This window comes from Lygodium microphyllum, chromosome 9 (genome assembly GCF_053477565.2).
Source record: "Lygodium microphyllum isolate KBCC chromosome 9, Lygodium_microphyllum_v1.1.10, whole genome shotgun sequence".
Taxonomy (NCBI): domain Eukaryota; kingdom Viridiplantae; phylum Streptophyta; class Polypodiopsida; order Schizaeales; family Lygodiaceae; genus Lygodium; species Lygodium microphyllum.
Window position 1 is genome coordinate 105608094 of NC_141143.1, and position 14072 is coordinate 105622165.

Genomic DNA, 14072 nt, shown 5'->3' on the forward strand with positions numbered 1-14072 from the left:
GTCATAATATGACGTGTCAGCTTATCCGGCCAGTGAGAAAAAGTGCAAAAGAACGAGCCATTGCGGGCCGTCGATCCCGCATCGGACGGCCCAGAGCAGGGCAGGTGCGCTCCTGGCTCACATAGCTCGACCAATAGTGGCCCCTAGATATTCCTTTGTTAAATTTCGGGGGAGCTTGCGGTGTGGTTTCTTTTTGGGATTTAAAAAATTAAAGAGAAATTGGACACTTTAAATCCCAAGCCGTGCAATTTGCAAATTTCTGCCAGCGTTAAGTGGAAAAAGAGGCCCAAAAAAAAGTATCTCAGAGAAAGCGAGGGGCCTGAGGGACACGTTGACAAGGCCCGCTCACAACCAGAGCCACATCTTTTTCCCGCTTCAAAAAAAGCGCAAAATTATATTTTTCTCTCTCCACGATCTTGTGGCTGTGGATCTCTCTCTCTCTCTCTCTCTCTCAGCGTTCCACTCCTGCACTTTTAGCCCTGCTTTAGCACCTGTTTTAGGGTTTACGCACACCACCTTTGCCTGCCTGTGCTCCCTGTTCAAGACTCCTTTGCAGACCCGATCCCTTCTTCCCCCTCCTTCTCTTCCTCATTTTCTCGCAAAACCTAGCTTTCTAGATTTCTTTCTCCCCCTTTTGCGCCCCCCCCCCTGTTTCTCCTCTCCCCTGCCTCTTATTGCTCTTCTTTTCGAACTCAGGCTTGCTTCACACAGTTTCCTTTCCTGTTCATGTCTCATTCCATTGCGAGCAACTTGCTTCATCCAAGCGTCGATGCAGCTCCCTTGTCGTGGCTGGAACCGGAGAGGATCTTCTCCGAGATGAAGCCCTTTCTGTCTGTCAGCGAGACCACAGCTTCAAAGATCGACAGAACAAGTCAGTCGAGGGTAATATACGAGCTTCGGCTGCCTCCCAATTGGAATATGGCTCTAGCCATTCTATAGTTGATTTTGCAAGACCGGAGATCGACACAAATATGTACAGCATTCATACTAAAGCCTGCCGGAAACTCTCGACTGTTCGGGCAGATTAGCTAGTCATCATCAGGAAACAGGCATCCAGGACGTCCAACTGTCGCATACTTTCAGCAGCATGAGTGCTGCTCCTGCAGTTATTTCTCCTCAGGTCATATCTCTTTGGTACTCAGTCAGCTTATTTTGTGCGTAGTGCTTGTCTGGTACACCATCCAGATCATCGGGTGCTGATTATATCGGTTTGTTAATATTACATGTTTCCTCTACCAATGTGTCCACCATTTATTTCTAGCCATCTTGCAAAGTTGTTTCCAGCATGTCATCTGATTCTTTATGTTCTGAAGTTTTTTATTGCACCACTCCCTGACATCCCAGACTGTTTTGACCTCTTTGTTACATGTCTGCATACACATTCTCACATGGATGATTCATCTCTCTGAGAGAGAGAGAGAGAGAGAGAGAGAGAGAGAGAGAGAGAGAGAGAGAGAGAGAGAGAGAGAGAGAGAGAGAGATTATGTCATAAAGTTTTGGAATAAATTGCACCACTCCCTGAATACTTTGTTTTTTTTTTTTCTGGTGGGGGGGGGGAGGGGATGAGAGTGAATAAGAGAGACTGAGAGGTTCTTTTATGTCATATAGTTTATGAATTAAATGCATCACTCCCTGTGTGCCCCTTTTGTTTAGAGAGAGAGAGAGACAGAGCGAGAGAGAGAGAGAGAGATCTATTAATGTCCTTTGGAGGTATCGGTGCCATGAAGACACATAAAATGATATATATAAAAGAAAGAAAATTAGACAGGATAAACTTTTAGCTCTTATGTCTCATAAGAGCTTTAATTACAGCATCAAGTCCCCTTACAAATATAGAGGGTAGCTGAATTCCACAAGAAGATATGGAGAGAGAGATCTATTAATGTCCTTTGGAGGTATTGGTGCCATGAAGGCACATAAAATGAAAGAAAAGAACGAAAATTAGACAGGATAAGCTTTTAGCTCTTATGTCTCATAAGAGCTTTAATTACAGCATCAGGTCCCCTTAGAGGGTAGCTAAATTCCACTAGAAGATATGAGAGAGAGAGAGAGAGAGAGAGAGAGAGAGAGAGAGAGAGAGAGAGAGAGTGCATGTGTGTGTGTGTGAATACTTAATGCTAATGGTTAAAGATATTCCACAAGCCCTCTGTTTTTGAAGAAGGATATCTGGGGCTAACAGTAAACAAAGTGATTTTGTGAGGACTGCTGTTCATCAATGGATTGACAAAAATAAGATGCAGGATAAATGTTTGTTTAGTTACTTGGATGATAAGGCTAACATAACAGTAAACGAAGCAAGTTTTTGAGGACTGCTGTTCATCAGTTGATTGACAAATATTAAGGATGCAGGATAAAGGTTTGCTTAGTTACTTGGATGAATCTACAAGTTCTAAGAATTGAAACACACATCCAAGAGCTGTTTGATTTGAGTAGAAACTGAAGTTTTACAAAAAAAAAAAAGTGCTCGTATTTCTGCCAAGTACATCCATTGGTTTTCAAACATAAGACTGTAACTTATGTAGGGGCCTTATCCAAAGTCAAGTCAAGCATTTAGTCAAATGACTCTAAGCATAGATAGGTAGCAAACATAATGTGCAAGTTCTAGAAAATAGAGGGCAACATTTTGAGCTTATGATGATCTTAGAGATGGTAGATTTGTGACATTTTGAAATTTATGTTCACAATTCTTTCATAGTTGAATGTTTTATCAGAGCCCTTAATGTGTGCATACATATGTAGGCATGCATATTGCAAATTGCAATAATTTCAAAACCACACAAAACGCAGCACTTTTAAACCAATAAACTTGAAAGTGCATGGATTTGGTCTTGTAGTGTGTCCACTAGCATTATGAAAGGGAACTACATGGTTGGGGGTGTGTGTGCACTTGCACATTCTGCATTAACCTTAGCATCACATTGTGAGCCATAAATTTTTTTGACAAACCACTATGTTATTGCATGACCAATTTCTTGGCCCAAAAAATTTGTTGAAGCAGTTTTGGGTGTTTGGCACATTTTCTTTGAAACTTTTAAATTTCTCCAACTTTTCAATTGGCCTTATTTGGCATTTTTGATTTTATGTGGACAAAGGAAAGGATTATTTCCTCAAAGTCAAATGTCTCTTGTTTGTCTTTACTTTCTGAGATGTTCCCCCATAGCAATACTTATATCATTGGTTTTATGTTGGTGCTATGTACTTTGCCATTGTTTCTTTACATTTTCAATGGAGGAGTATCCTTTGTGCATTGGTCTCTCTCTCTCTCACACACACACACACACACACACACACACACACACAAGATCCTATATTTACCCCATGACCCCTCGCCATCTCTTTAACCTCACTCTTGGCCCACTGGACAGGACCTTGGTGCTATATTGTGCTCAAGCACAAATGTGTTGAAGAAAAATGCAATTTGAGACAATATCCATGTCAAGGCACCCAATGCGCATGAGAGGGAAATGTATGTATTGAGATATATTGTATCTAACCTCTTTTAGTGCCAATGCTCCATGCAAATGGAAGCCCAAGGTCCATTCAATTCAACCTCTTTCTAAACAATCATGTATTTGGTCAATGTAGCAATCTAGAAACAACCAACACTTTGAATTGTAAGAAATGGGGATTTTGTTCGGACTTTGGTGGGTGTAAACAAGTGAATGACAATAGGTCTTGCAAAGAAGAGATTAAGTGCATTAATAAAACCAACTTAGGACATTTAATTCTTTGAGTTAAATTCAAAAACATGCACATAAGAGGCTTGAATACATGTATTTTCATGATGAAGTGGGCATTTTGTGGGTGCTAACGAGTGAATGACAATAGGTCTTGTCAAGAAGAGATCAAATGCAATAATAAAACTAACTAATTTTTTGAGTAGAATTCAAAAAATGCAACCAAGAGGCTAGAATATGCACATTGCCATGAGAAATCCTCACCTTCTCAATAAAAGTTTTGGCAATATCTAATTCCATTTACCTAGAAATCACAAACTAGTGTGGTGTATGTTGGAGGAGAAAGTCGGACAATACATTCCTCTTCTCGATTTTGAGGATTGAAGTCTTGATGATATTTGGTAGCTTTTCATGAATAGAATGTGCCAAACAACCATAGAGGATAATGAATGGGTTACCCAAAAGGTTAATAAGGTCTAGACATGTAGAGATGGTGGAACAAAATGGTAGGATAGATTGCTATAGTTATGAAAGCCAAAGATCTCGCATTAGGGCAAAGTTTTTGTTTGGAAGGTTCTTATTGGAGGCCTCTCAATTGCTAATGTGGTGCAATGTTGCGAGATTGTTGGTAGCTGTTGTGCATTTTGCACTACATGTATGGAAACTTGCATCTCACCTTTTCATTTCCTACCCGATTGTTACATAGACTTGGGATTTTATTTCTAGGGCTTGAACTTTAGTGACACCCCAAAGAATTACTAATCGTGCATAGGTCTTGGGAGGATTACCCTAGATTGACTTATTGTAGTTGCAACATTCTCATTTTTCTAATTTCTTGCATTGGATGTGGACTTTGGTGCATTTGGCATACCAGAAATGTTTTTATCTTTGACTCCACCTTGGCATTTGTGTTGGCCACATTATGTCCTCCATTTTGTTGAGTGATCTTGCATAGTAGGGGAATCATCAACAATAGAAAGCACCCAAAGCACCTATTGTAGTTTGCAATCTGTTGTAGTTTGCAATTTGTGTACATGAACAAGAATAGTATCATGTAGACCCCTAGATAAATGATCATGCTCTAGAATTTGCCCGACTTCAAAAGGCTACTTGATCCATAGTAGAACCAATGTAGGGATCCTTCATTGGATGGGGGATTGGGGTAGTAACAAACTCCTACAAGTTGAAGATGTCAAGGATTACTCCACTTTGCAAGATTGAAGGGAGTAGTTCGCATCATCAAGTTGATCTTCTTTGAGGAGAGGAGGAAGCATAGGTACCTGAATAGAAGGTGCCATCACGGCAATGCGAGGACTTGTAGTATGTGCCTTGTGAGAAACATGTAGAGAAGCTGGGGGGTGGGGGTGTGTGTTGGGGGGGAGAAGGGGGCTCTCTTCTTGATCTATCAGAGTGAGAACAGGGCTCTGAACATTGATCTTTGTGTCGCTCTTTGTGATGGCTAACTGATGGGACTACTAGTCAGAGGAAGATTGAAGGGCAGTCCCATTTGAGTCATCATTTGGGGGGTGAAGGGGGCTCTCTTCTCGATCTATTAGAGCGAGAACAGGGCGCTGAACATTGATATTCGTCACTCTTCATGACGGCTGACTGATGGGACTACCAGTTAGAGGAAGATTGAATGGCCTCCTCATCTGAGTCATCAAACTTGTCAGACCTGTTCTCCATAACTCTTCAAATAGACCTGCAAAGACACAAGAATAGGATGCATTCTGGGTTTTTTTTTTTTGGGGGGGGGGGGCTTGTTCCGGTTGCCGAATGGAGGATAAATCACTAAACCTTGCACAAGGAAGTTGTAGATGCCCTGCACCCTTCGTAGAAGGCCCAAACAAGGCAGAAAGTCTGCATTCTTCATGATAGTTCTGCTCCAAACAGCAAGTTGATGTGTTCTTCTCTTTGTAAAACCTTTGAATTCTCACTTCATCTTTGAGGACACTGGATCCGGTTAATGACAAGGCAGCACCGGAAGATGGAGTAGTGTCCCAAATGTCAGAGTGTGCTGAGGATCTGCAAGAAGAATGATGGCAGCCACTGGAGGTAGGCTATATGAATAAAGTAATACAGGTGGCTGGAAGAATGCTGATTGCTGCCTGGCATATTTTCTTTTCAAAACTCTCAAATATTTTCAAGCTCTAAACTGGATGTAGATACTTGGCACTTTGTAAAGGAATCATGCTTTCCTTAGACTCAAATCTGTTGATATCTATATTTTTTAATTTAGATGTTTCCTGCAGCAATTCTCATCTCTTTTTTCTTATGTTTTTGGTGTGTGTTAACCATTGTTTTCCAACATTTTTTGAACATCAATGAAATGACAAGCAGTTGTTTCTCTTTCTCTCTCTCTCTCACATACACAGGTGCACGCGTGCGCAGAGAGAGAGAGAGAGAGAGAGAGAGAGAGAGAGAGAGAGAGAGAGAGAGAGAGAGAGAGAGAGAGCCACAGGGGGTTGGGAAGGGGGGCAAGGGAGGAATGTCATATGCACGGGCTGCATAGCTAAGTCACTTTGTGGCTTGGAACTGAAGGAGAGGGCAAGTGTGAGGGAGGGAGGTATCCATACATGCTGCACAGCCAAGTGACTATGTCCTCTAACTCTTATTGATTGTTTCTTTCCCCTTGATTATTGTGATTAGGCTGTGTGCGTTTGCATATTTGTGGGTGTGCATGCGCTATAGTGCTTGCATGTGCATGTGTGCTGCATAGAAAAGTGACCTTTATCTTGGAACTGTTAATTATCTTTTGCTGTGCTCTTGATAATTGTGATTAGGATGAAGCTGCTATGTTTTATTTTCGGACCAGTTTGTGCATTACTGGTATGAATTTTTAATGTCATACTTCATTTCTACAGAGTGGTGCTGATATCACTGCATGTTGGCGAGATGTACCATTAGTCGGTGGATCTAGTTGTATCAGTGGGTCTCCACCGCCTCGTCTTATGAGTGGGGATGGTTCATCTTCGGGTGATGAATACAATGCAAAAGTAAGGCCCTCTTGCTCAAGTAATTTCTTTCTCCCATACCTATCATGCGTATAAATTCATTTCACCTCTTCTGTATATACAAGTAGAAATATATGTTTCTTGGAGATGGATTTTCAATTTCATCAGATCATTGGCAACACTTTGAAATTATTACTGTTTCTTTGTCATTCTTTTCTAATTGTCAAAATCATTTTGCATTTATAGGTGAGAAAGCCCTATACAATCACAAAACAAAGAGAAAGATGGACAGAAGCTGAACATGCTAAGTTTTTGGAGGCATTGAAACTGTACGGCCGTGCATGGCGTCGCATTGAAGGTAAGAATTGAGATGTTAACGAGGTGGGCTTCTCCTTTATATTTCAACACTTATTACTGTTTTGGATGGAGGCACAATGGATAGTGAGCTTCTCTTCTTGTAGACAAGTGTTGTAGGTCTGTTTGGAAGTTCATTTATTTGCTTCTTCTGAGTTCAAGGCTCAATTGCAGGAAAAGACCTTATTTTATTGATATTGGACTGCAGAGCACATTGGCACAAAGACTGCTGTTCAGATTCGCAGCCATGCTCAAAAGTTTTTTTCTAAGGTGCCGCTTATTATTGTTCATTATAACAAGTAAATGTTTACCTTGCATAAAATAGTCTCTCTCACCCTTTTGTTTACGATTGGGTTTGCAACTTGCAAGCTATTAACAGACATTTAATCTTCCAGAGATACTATTGGCGCCTAGAAGCTAGTTTCCTTGTTTGTGCATGGATCACATCAGCTGGAAAGAGAGTGAATATCGTCATTCTATAATTTGAGATTTGTAATATGAGTTGACTGAAATGTGCAGCCTTTTATATGGCTTTGATGAACAAAGAATATGTGGTATGTGGCCTGAGATAGGCCCATCTTTCTCCCCATAAGACATGTTCTATTTGGTAAACTTGATTATGTTAATTCCTTGTCAATAACAAACCCATTGTACGTAAATTGGTAAAGAATGTGTTGACTTTGTGTCTATAGCTGGGAAGCTTCATAGCACAAGGAGGTTAACTTCAAGATATCAATGTGCGCTTTCAACTTTGAGGTGGTTGTGTACTTTTGGCTTTGACCATCGGCAGTTTTCCCATCTCTGCCCATAGTATAAGAGGCGATTTTGTGGCTCAACCAAGCTCTTGTTCAATTCCAATGTTTTCAAGAGGAAGGAAGACGAGTTCATGAGTCGTATGTAAATGTATAGTTGTGATGCTGCCTGATTTCCAAGTTGAAAGTCACTTTGTTTTGATTGATCACTTGTTCTTTGTGCTTGTGAAATATCACAAAGAGGGCGTTTAGCAAATTCTTTACAAGTCTGGTCCAGGGCTTGCACTTTTTGGGCAAGTGTAGCATAGAGATTCAAGGGTTCTCTAATATGGTCTTTCTTCTTCCTGGATGGGTGCATTCAAAACTTAGGTGATTCAATCGGAAGGTGGGTAGTGTTCAACCTATGCTTTGGAATATAGTCAGCTTATAGTTCGGTGAAGAGCAGAGTCCAGCTTGATGTTGGACAGTTTGGGCATTCGTGTTGCTGTTGAATCCAAGGGAGGATAGCCGCTGCTTCCGTATTTAGGGTACTCTTGCACCGTTGTGCAAAATTGTTTCATAGGAGTAAAAGCAGCAGGGGAAGGTGGAAGGAGGTCGAATATGGGAAGATGAGATGATATCGCAGCCCTTGGTTATTAGGTGTGGATCTAGGAAGCAGAACTTTTCGGGTTAATCTCAGAGGATGGTGAATGAGCCATGAACTGGATACAAGTTATGCAAGGAGCTCTGTATTATAATTATGCAGGGGGTGCTTGGTGAAGGAATTGAGGAGGTTGTGATGACACTGAAGATCTTGGTGGTTAGATGCAGAGCTAAAATTGGAACTCATCAGGTTCAAGCCTCAAGCCCGATTATGTTGAATCAGCCATGAGCTGGATACAGTAGGGAGCAGTAAATTGTTCTTGGGGTGCTTGCTATGGGGATTAATCAGGCTACAGATGGGCTCCTCAAGAGCAGCATGAACTGCAGAGGCAGGTTTGAGGTGGCAGTATTGGTGAAATCACAAGGCTTCATTGTGTCAATTTACAGCACCTAGACTATAACAGCTGCAGTTTTTCCTGTGCTGGATGCATTTGGCATGTGACATACCACAATGGCTGGTTCTTCAATTTCGTGTGCTTTATGTGATATATAAATGCCAAAGCTCATTATAGCCATGTCACAATGACACTGTTACTTGATTTTTCATGAATCGTGAGGATTATCAGCCAGTGTTGGTCTCAATGCCAGTCATGAGGAGGGTCTCAACCCTTGAGGGTAACCTTGATTATGCTAGCAGACTGTGCATGACAGGCAGTTGCAACTGGGGTGTTAGGGCTAGCAATTTTCCACATGATTATGATTGGATAATTTTGGTGATTTTGTTAATATGATTGCAAAATTATCGAGTGAGTCAGGGAGGATTATACCAGAGCAGCTTGAATCGTACTTTAAAGAGTATTGCAAATGATCAAATTGTTAAGCCAGTTTTGCATGAATGTTGGTTTTGGGTGAATGATAGGGATTTATACTGTCTGACCTTGGCCAAGTGAAGAATCTGACATATTTTGTGAGAGTGACACCATCTTTATATTGAGATTATTTTACTGTGGCATGGAGCATTTTGCAAGAATGGTTTGAGGCAAAGATATTTAAACCTAATGATCAAGTTGCGAAGCCAGTTTTAGATGAATGACAGAGGTCTATAATATCTTACCATATCCAAATGAAGAATCTGAGAAAAATTAAGTTGAGTGAATCACCATCTTTTATATGGAGATCACATTACTCTTGGAAGTCAGGATCAAGGAAAAGCCTCTTCTATTGAGCAGGTAATACACTTTGGGGAGGGGACAGCAAGGACATAGACGTTTTGTGGTGATGCTGGTGATTATAAATGCTTTTGTTGTTTCAAACTCAAAGGGAAATGACAAGGGCAAGCCAAAGTTCAGGGTGAACTAAGGTAGAAGGGTCGATACAATGAAGACTTGTGAACAAAAGATGGAGAAGGCCCACATGGAACTAGACAAGTAGACTCTTGTTCACATGATACAAAGAATAGGATCTTGTGTGACTTCTCAACAGCCAGAACTGCCTCTTCAGCACCCTCATGGAAGAACTTTTTGGGATATTTCGATATATGCTAATAACATGCTTATGGCAATCACAATTCTATACAAACCCACATCATGTGCACTCAAGAGCCTACCCTGAATTTGTTGTTGATGTTATGCCAAAATTTTCAAGTTTTTCATTTCTGAGCAGGCTAAGTTCAAAGGGAGCTACATGGCTCAAGGAGCTGTGGTGTTAGCTGAATTGATGACTCCATACAACAATATCATTAATCAGCTGAAGAGGGCCATGGCCCACAACATTAGTAGGGAGAATGCAATTGACCTGAACTCTCCCCTTTGTACACAAGTTACACTCCTACCATACATTTAGCACATTTATTAGTGAAATCCTGATCACTCACCTTCTTCTCATGGTATTTCAAGGAGTCATGGAAGACTGCAGACAATCTTTGAAATCTCAACATATGAGGATCTGCATCTGTAAACTCCAAAGTTGAACCCTGCCTCGTGTCAATAAGGGATCTACATCCTAACCCAAAGGGCCAGTAAATTCACATTTTCAGACATGGATAATGGCACTTCATTGTGGTGTGAGCTTGCTCATTAATATACCAAAGGTTCCAAAATCGTATAGTTTTCATATAGTGTTTATGGGGGAAGTTTAAAGCCTCCTATATGTTCTGCTTCTTTATAAGTCAGTATCCTTCATGCTAACTCAAAAAACCATTGACTGTTCAAGTGGGCAGAAAATTACCATCAGCAATTAAATGCCACAGTAGAAACCTCTTTGATTCAATGGCAAAGCACTAAGCAAGCACAAATGAGAAGTTAAACACTTGCTCTGTAAGCCCAGAAATTGCTTTCTGACAGGCAAGTTATTTAGATGCACTAGCAGAAAGTGTGACAAAAAAATTCCTGCTTTGGATACTGAAAATGTATGGGTAATGCAAGGTGATGGATTTGATGTAAAGGCAGTAAGTAGCTTCCACATGCAGAATGTCGTGGATTGTAGTGTTAACATGGAGCTCATTTTGTAACTGTGATTGCAGCTGGAAAAAGAGGCATCCCAAGGTAGTTCTTCTGGAAAGGTGCAAGATATTGAAATCCCTCCACCTCGGCCCAAAAGAAAGCCAAGTCATCCATATCCACGTAAAGTAGGAACTAGTCCGTTAGCGGGTGTACAGCCAGAACTTCCCTCTGTCGATGATCTACCTACACCAGCAACTCCATGTAACAGCAAGGTAGGTTTTGTCTAAAGAAACTTCATTGTGATGCTGTTTACAGGAGTCTTATAGATTAGCCTGCATCTTCTGTTTAGTTGCCATGGATAAGCTAATGATTAGTCTGATTTTTTCTAAAGTCTGCAGCGTTTGTACCCTATGGAAAAGGAGGTTCTGCTGCATGTTCAAAGACGTTGCATGGCAATTTACTAGGTCAGGAGAATTTAATTGAAGCACAAGCTGGTTTGAAGTTGTTTGGTAAAACAGTTGTACTTCCCACAACTCGTAAAGGAGCAGCTCAGAAAGAAATGAGAAAAGATCCATATCGTGAAACATCTCCCAAAGAGAAACTTCCATCACCCACTGTACAAACACTTTCAATACAAAAAGAGGGGTTCTCTCCATATGTTAAAGCTGTGACAAATGTACAGATATGCCAAGAAGGTGGCTCACTTGAAGGTTCAGATGAATCTAATGTAGAGATACCCACTTCAACAGATGCGTCACTGTTGACAGATTGTGAATCAAAGAAGGTGCCTTCCCAAGGAAATGAGGAAACTACTCCATATACTTCTCAGGTCAAGTCAGGAAAGGTCACTCATGAGTCTCCAGCCATTGTGAATAGCAGGTTTTCTTCTGCATATGCAGGTTCTCAAAACAATCCTGCTTACTTATGGATGGATAGCTTTTTTCACTATTATGGGAGGCCACCTGTTCTTCCGCAATCTGCTTGTGGCTCCACTGATGGGCTGCAAAACACTGCTGTAACACCTTGGCATTTGCTGCAAGCCTCTGCAATCAATCAATCTGCAGCATATGTTGCAGCTTTGGCAGCAGCAAGGTGGGCAGAGCTTGTAACTGGCTCTCAGGCAGGAATGGGAATTGGTGCCCAAGCACCAGGAGGAATAATTACAGCTAATTATAGCGAAGGCCAGAAGATGCCACCTTTTCCAGATGAGTTTAATAATCCAACACTTACAGCAGCAGCTGCGTCATGGTGGGCTTTAAAGGGAGTTGTACCCCCTCCATTTGTTCATATACCTCCAAGTGCAAGATTGAGTTCTGAAGATGATCAATTATGTCTGACCCCTACAGCTTCACCACCAGGACCCAAGAATGCAGATGAAACGAGCATTTTACATGAAATTGGTGATCATATTGAAGATCATATTTCAGATGCACCCACCAATGATGAGGTAATGTTATCCAAAAACCTTTCAAATTTAAGTGTCTATAGAAGATTCTTTGCTGAGCAGGGACTCTTGAGTGTCCAGCATGCTAAAAGAGTTTGTTGTCCTTAATTCTGGATCAGGACATTTGCGCGATGATGACACAGAACTTGCAGCATGAGGATGGAAGGCCAGCCTCAGATGGAGATCCTAAATCAATCAGTTGCATTCGAGAGATTGACACTACCATACTTGAGGATGAGAAATCTATGCAGAGGAGCTGCAGCTCAGGTGATGAATTTGAGCAAGATGAGAAGAAGTCTGCAGAAGGCTCATCAACTGGTTCAAACACTCCAACATTCCAAGGTCAATCAAGTGAACCTGAAACTACCAATACATCAGGAAGTGATGTGAAGGAGGATGTGCTTAGCAAAAAGCAGGGCATCAATAATTATGAATGTGGTCAAGAAATCTTAGGCAGTAGCAGTGCCTGTCCCAAGATGAAGTTTAAAAATATGGAGAAGGGAAAGAGGCATCAACATAAGGATATCAGATATGGAGAGAACGAGAGTGGAAAGCGGTTGAAAAGTTGCGTTCATGATGTGGAGTCCCGAAAAGAGGTTTCCCAAGAGGTACTATTCCTGCGACATACCATCGTTTCAATGACAGATCTGTATTATGAAGACCATCTCTGCACAAGCTGCAGTATAATGCGTCTTTGTTTCTTGCATGAAGAATTGCTAGGTGACTGTTTTAACACATTTTAAGAAGGAATAATTGTTGAATATGCAATTGGTTTAGGTTGCCGAGTTCTTCATTTGGAATAGTAGTGCTCTTGCAGACATTTGTTGGATAAGATAATCTTTTCAAGGACAATATTCGCATAATTTGATTCTCGTAGACTGTCTTTGGCAGAATTTTCATATCTTGCTTCTGAAGCTTCGCTTCAACAGTACCCATTTTGCTTGACATTAGAACTTTCTTCTAGATCCCTAGTTTTTGCTTTTTGGTGTGTTTGTTGTCTTCATAACTTTTCACCGCTCTAAGTACACTTTGTGATGGCAGGGTCGGAAGGCCTTTGAAGCTCTGTTTGTCAGTAAAACACTGCCTCAAACGTTCTCACCTGTGACCAGCACAACAGGCGTAAAAAACCACCCTAATGAGAAGCATACAGCTCCACCACTCATGCCTCCAAACAGTAGTACTTCTCCTGAATCTGGGACAGAAGACACTGAGGGCGGTGAAGAGTCTCATCCAACGGTCAAATCAAGAAATGATAAACTTGAGGAAAGGAAACGACAGGAAGCTTGTACCATAGTCAATTCATCAAGTACCAATATTGTTGTGAAGCCAGGCAGTGCTGCTTCTTGTCAAGACAGCAGGGGCAAAGCTCATGCATCAGGAGCTGCAGATGACAGGTTGCCTTTAATTTCTAAAGATGCAAATGCCAGTGCCTTCACCATTAGCGGAAGGTCTGGTGGGTCTGGGTTTGTTCCTTATCGGCGGCCTAGCTTGCCTGTTGTCACAGAGGCCACGACCGGTTCTTGATGCGTGGCTCTCATGTGGAAGGCAGCCTTTGCCTAAGGCACATTTGCCAAATGAGGAAAGTTAAAAGAGTGCCACATTTATGGGAACAGGTCCGACTGGACAGGAGGAAGCCCCATATCTGGAATTGGGCATATGTACATTGCAGTCTGGCAGTTAAGCAGCTTGCGTTTGCCCCACTTTTGTTGAGTATGACTGATTAGCAGTAAGCCATCAATGGTGCTTTTGCCTCATAGCAGCTCCAGGCCACTGCCTTTGTATTTACATTACACCACTAGATGGGGCTTACAAATTGTGAAGTCCAGTGGCGAAACCCTACTCTTAAGCAAAGCCAGTTTATTGGAAAA

General features: G+C 41.4%; 1 protein-coding gene across 2 annotated transcripts; it reads left to right on the forward strand.

Annotated features, from left to right (window-relative positions):
• The first annotated feature begins 480 nt into the window (after positions 1-480).
• Positions 481-14072, forward strand: LOC148031385 (protein LHY-like). Of its 2 annotated transcripts, none has more exons than XM_087684907.1 (8): positions 481-1120; positions 6542-6673; positions 6878-6989; positions 7194-7255; positions 10841-11032; positions 11152-12207; positions 12324-12812; positions 13246-14072. In XM_087684907.1, the coding sequence occupies exons 1-8, from the start codon at positions 1088-1090 to the stop codon at positions 13726-13728; spliced, it is 2559 nt and encodes an 852-aa protein (XP_087541033.1). In that variant the 5' UTR covers positions 481-1087; the 3' UTR covers positions 13729-14072. The 2 variants fall into 2 exon arrangements, with proteins under 2 accessions (XP_087541033.1, XP_087541034.1); XM_087684908.1 differs by lacking the exon at positions 481-1120 and adding an exon at positions 5454-5732.

Coding starts and splice junctions, on each gene's coding strand:
- LOC148031385 (XM_087684907.1), top strand. CDS start 1,088: ATGAGTGCTGCTCCTGCAGTTATTTCTCCTCAG. Junction 6,674..6,877: donor GTGATGAATACAATGCAAAA/GTAAGGCCCTCT, acceptor TTGCATTTATAG/GTGAGAAAGCCCTATACAAT. Junction 11,033..11,151: donor CAACTCCATGTAACAGCAAG/GTAGGTTTTGTC, acceptor TTTTTTCTAAAG/TCTGCAGCGTTTGTACCCTA.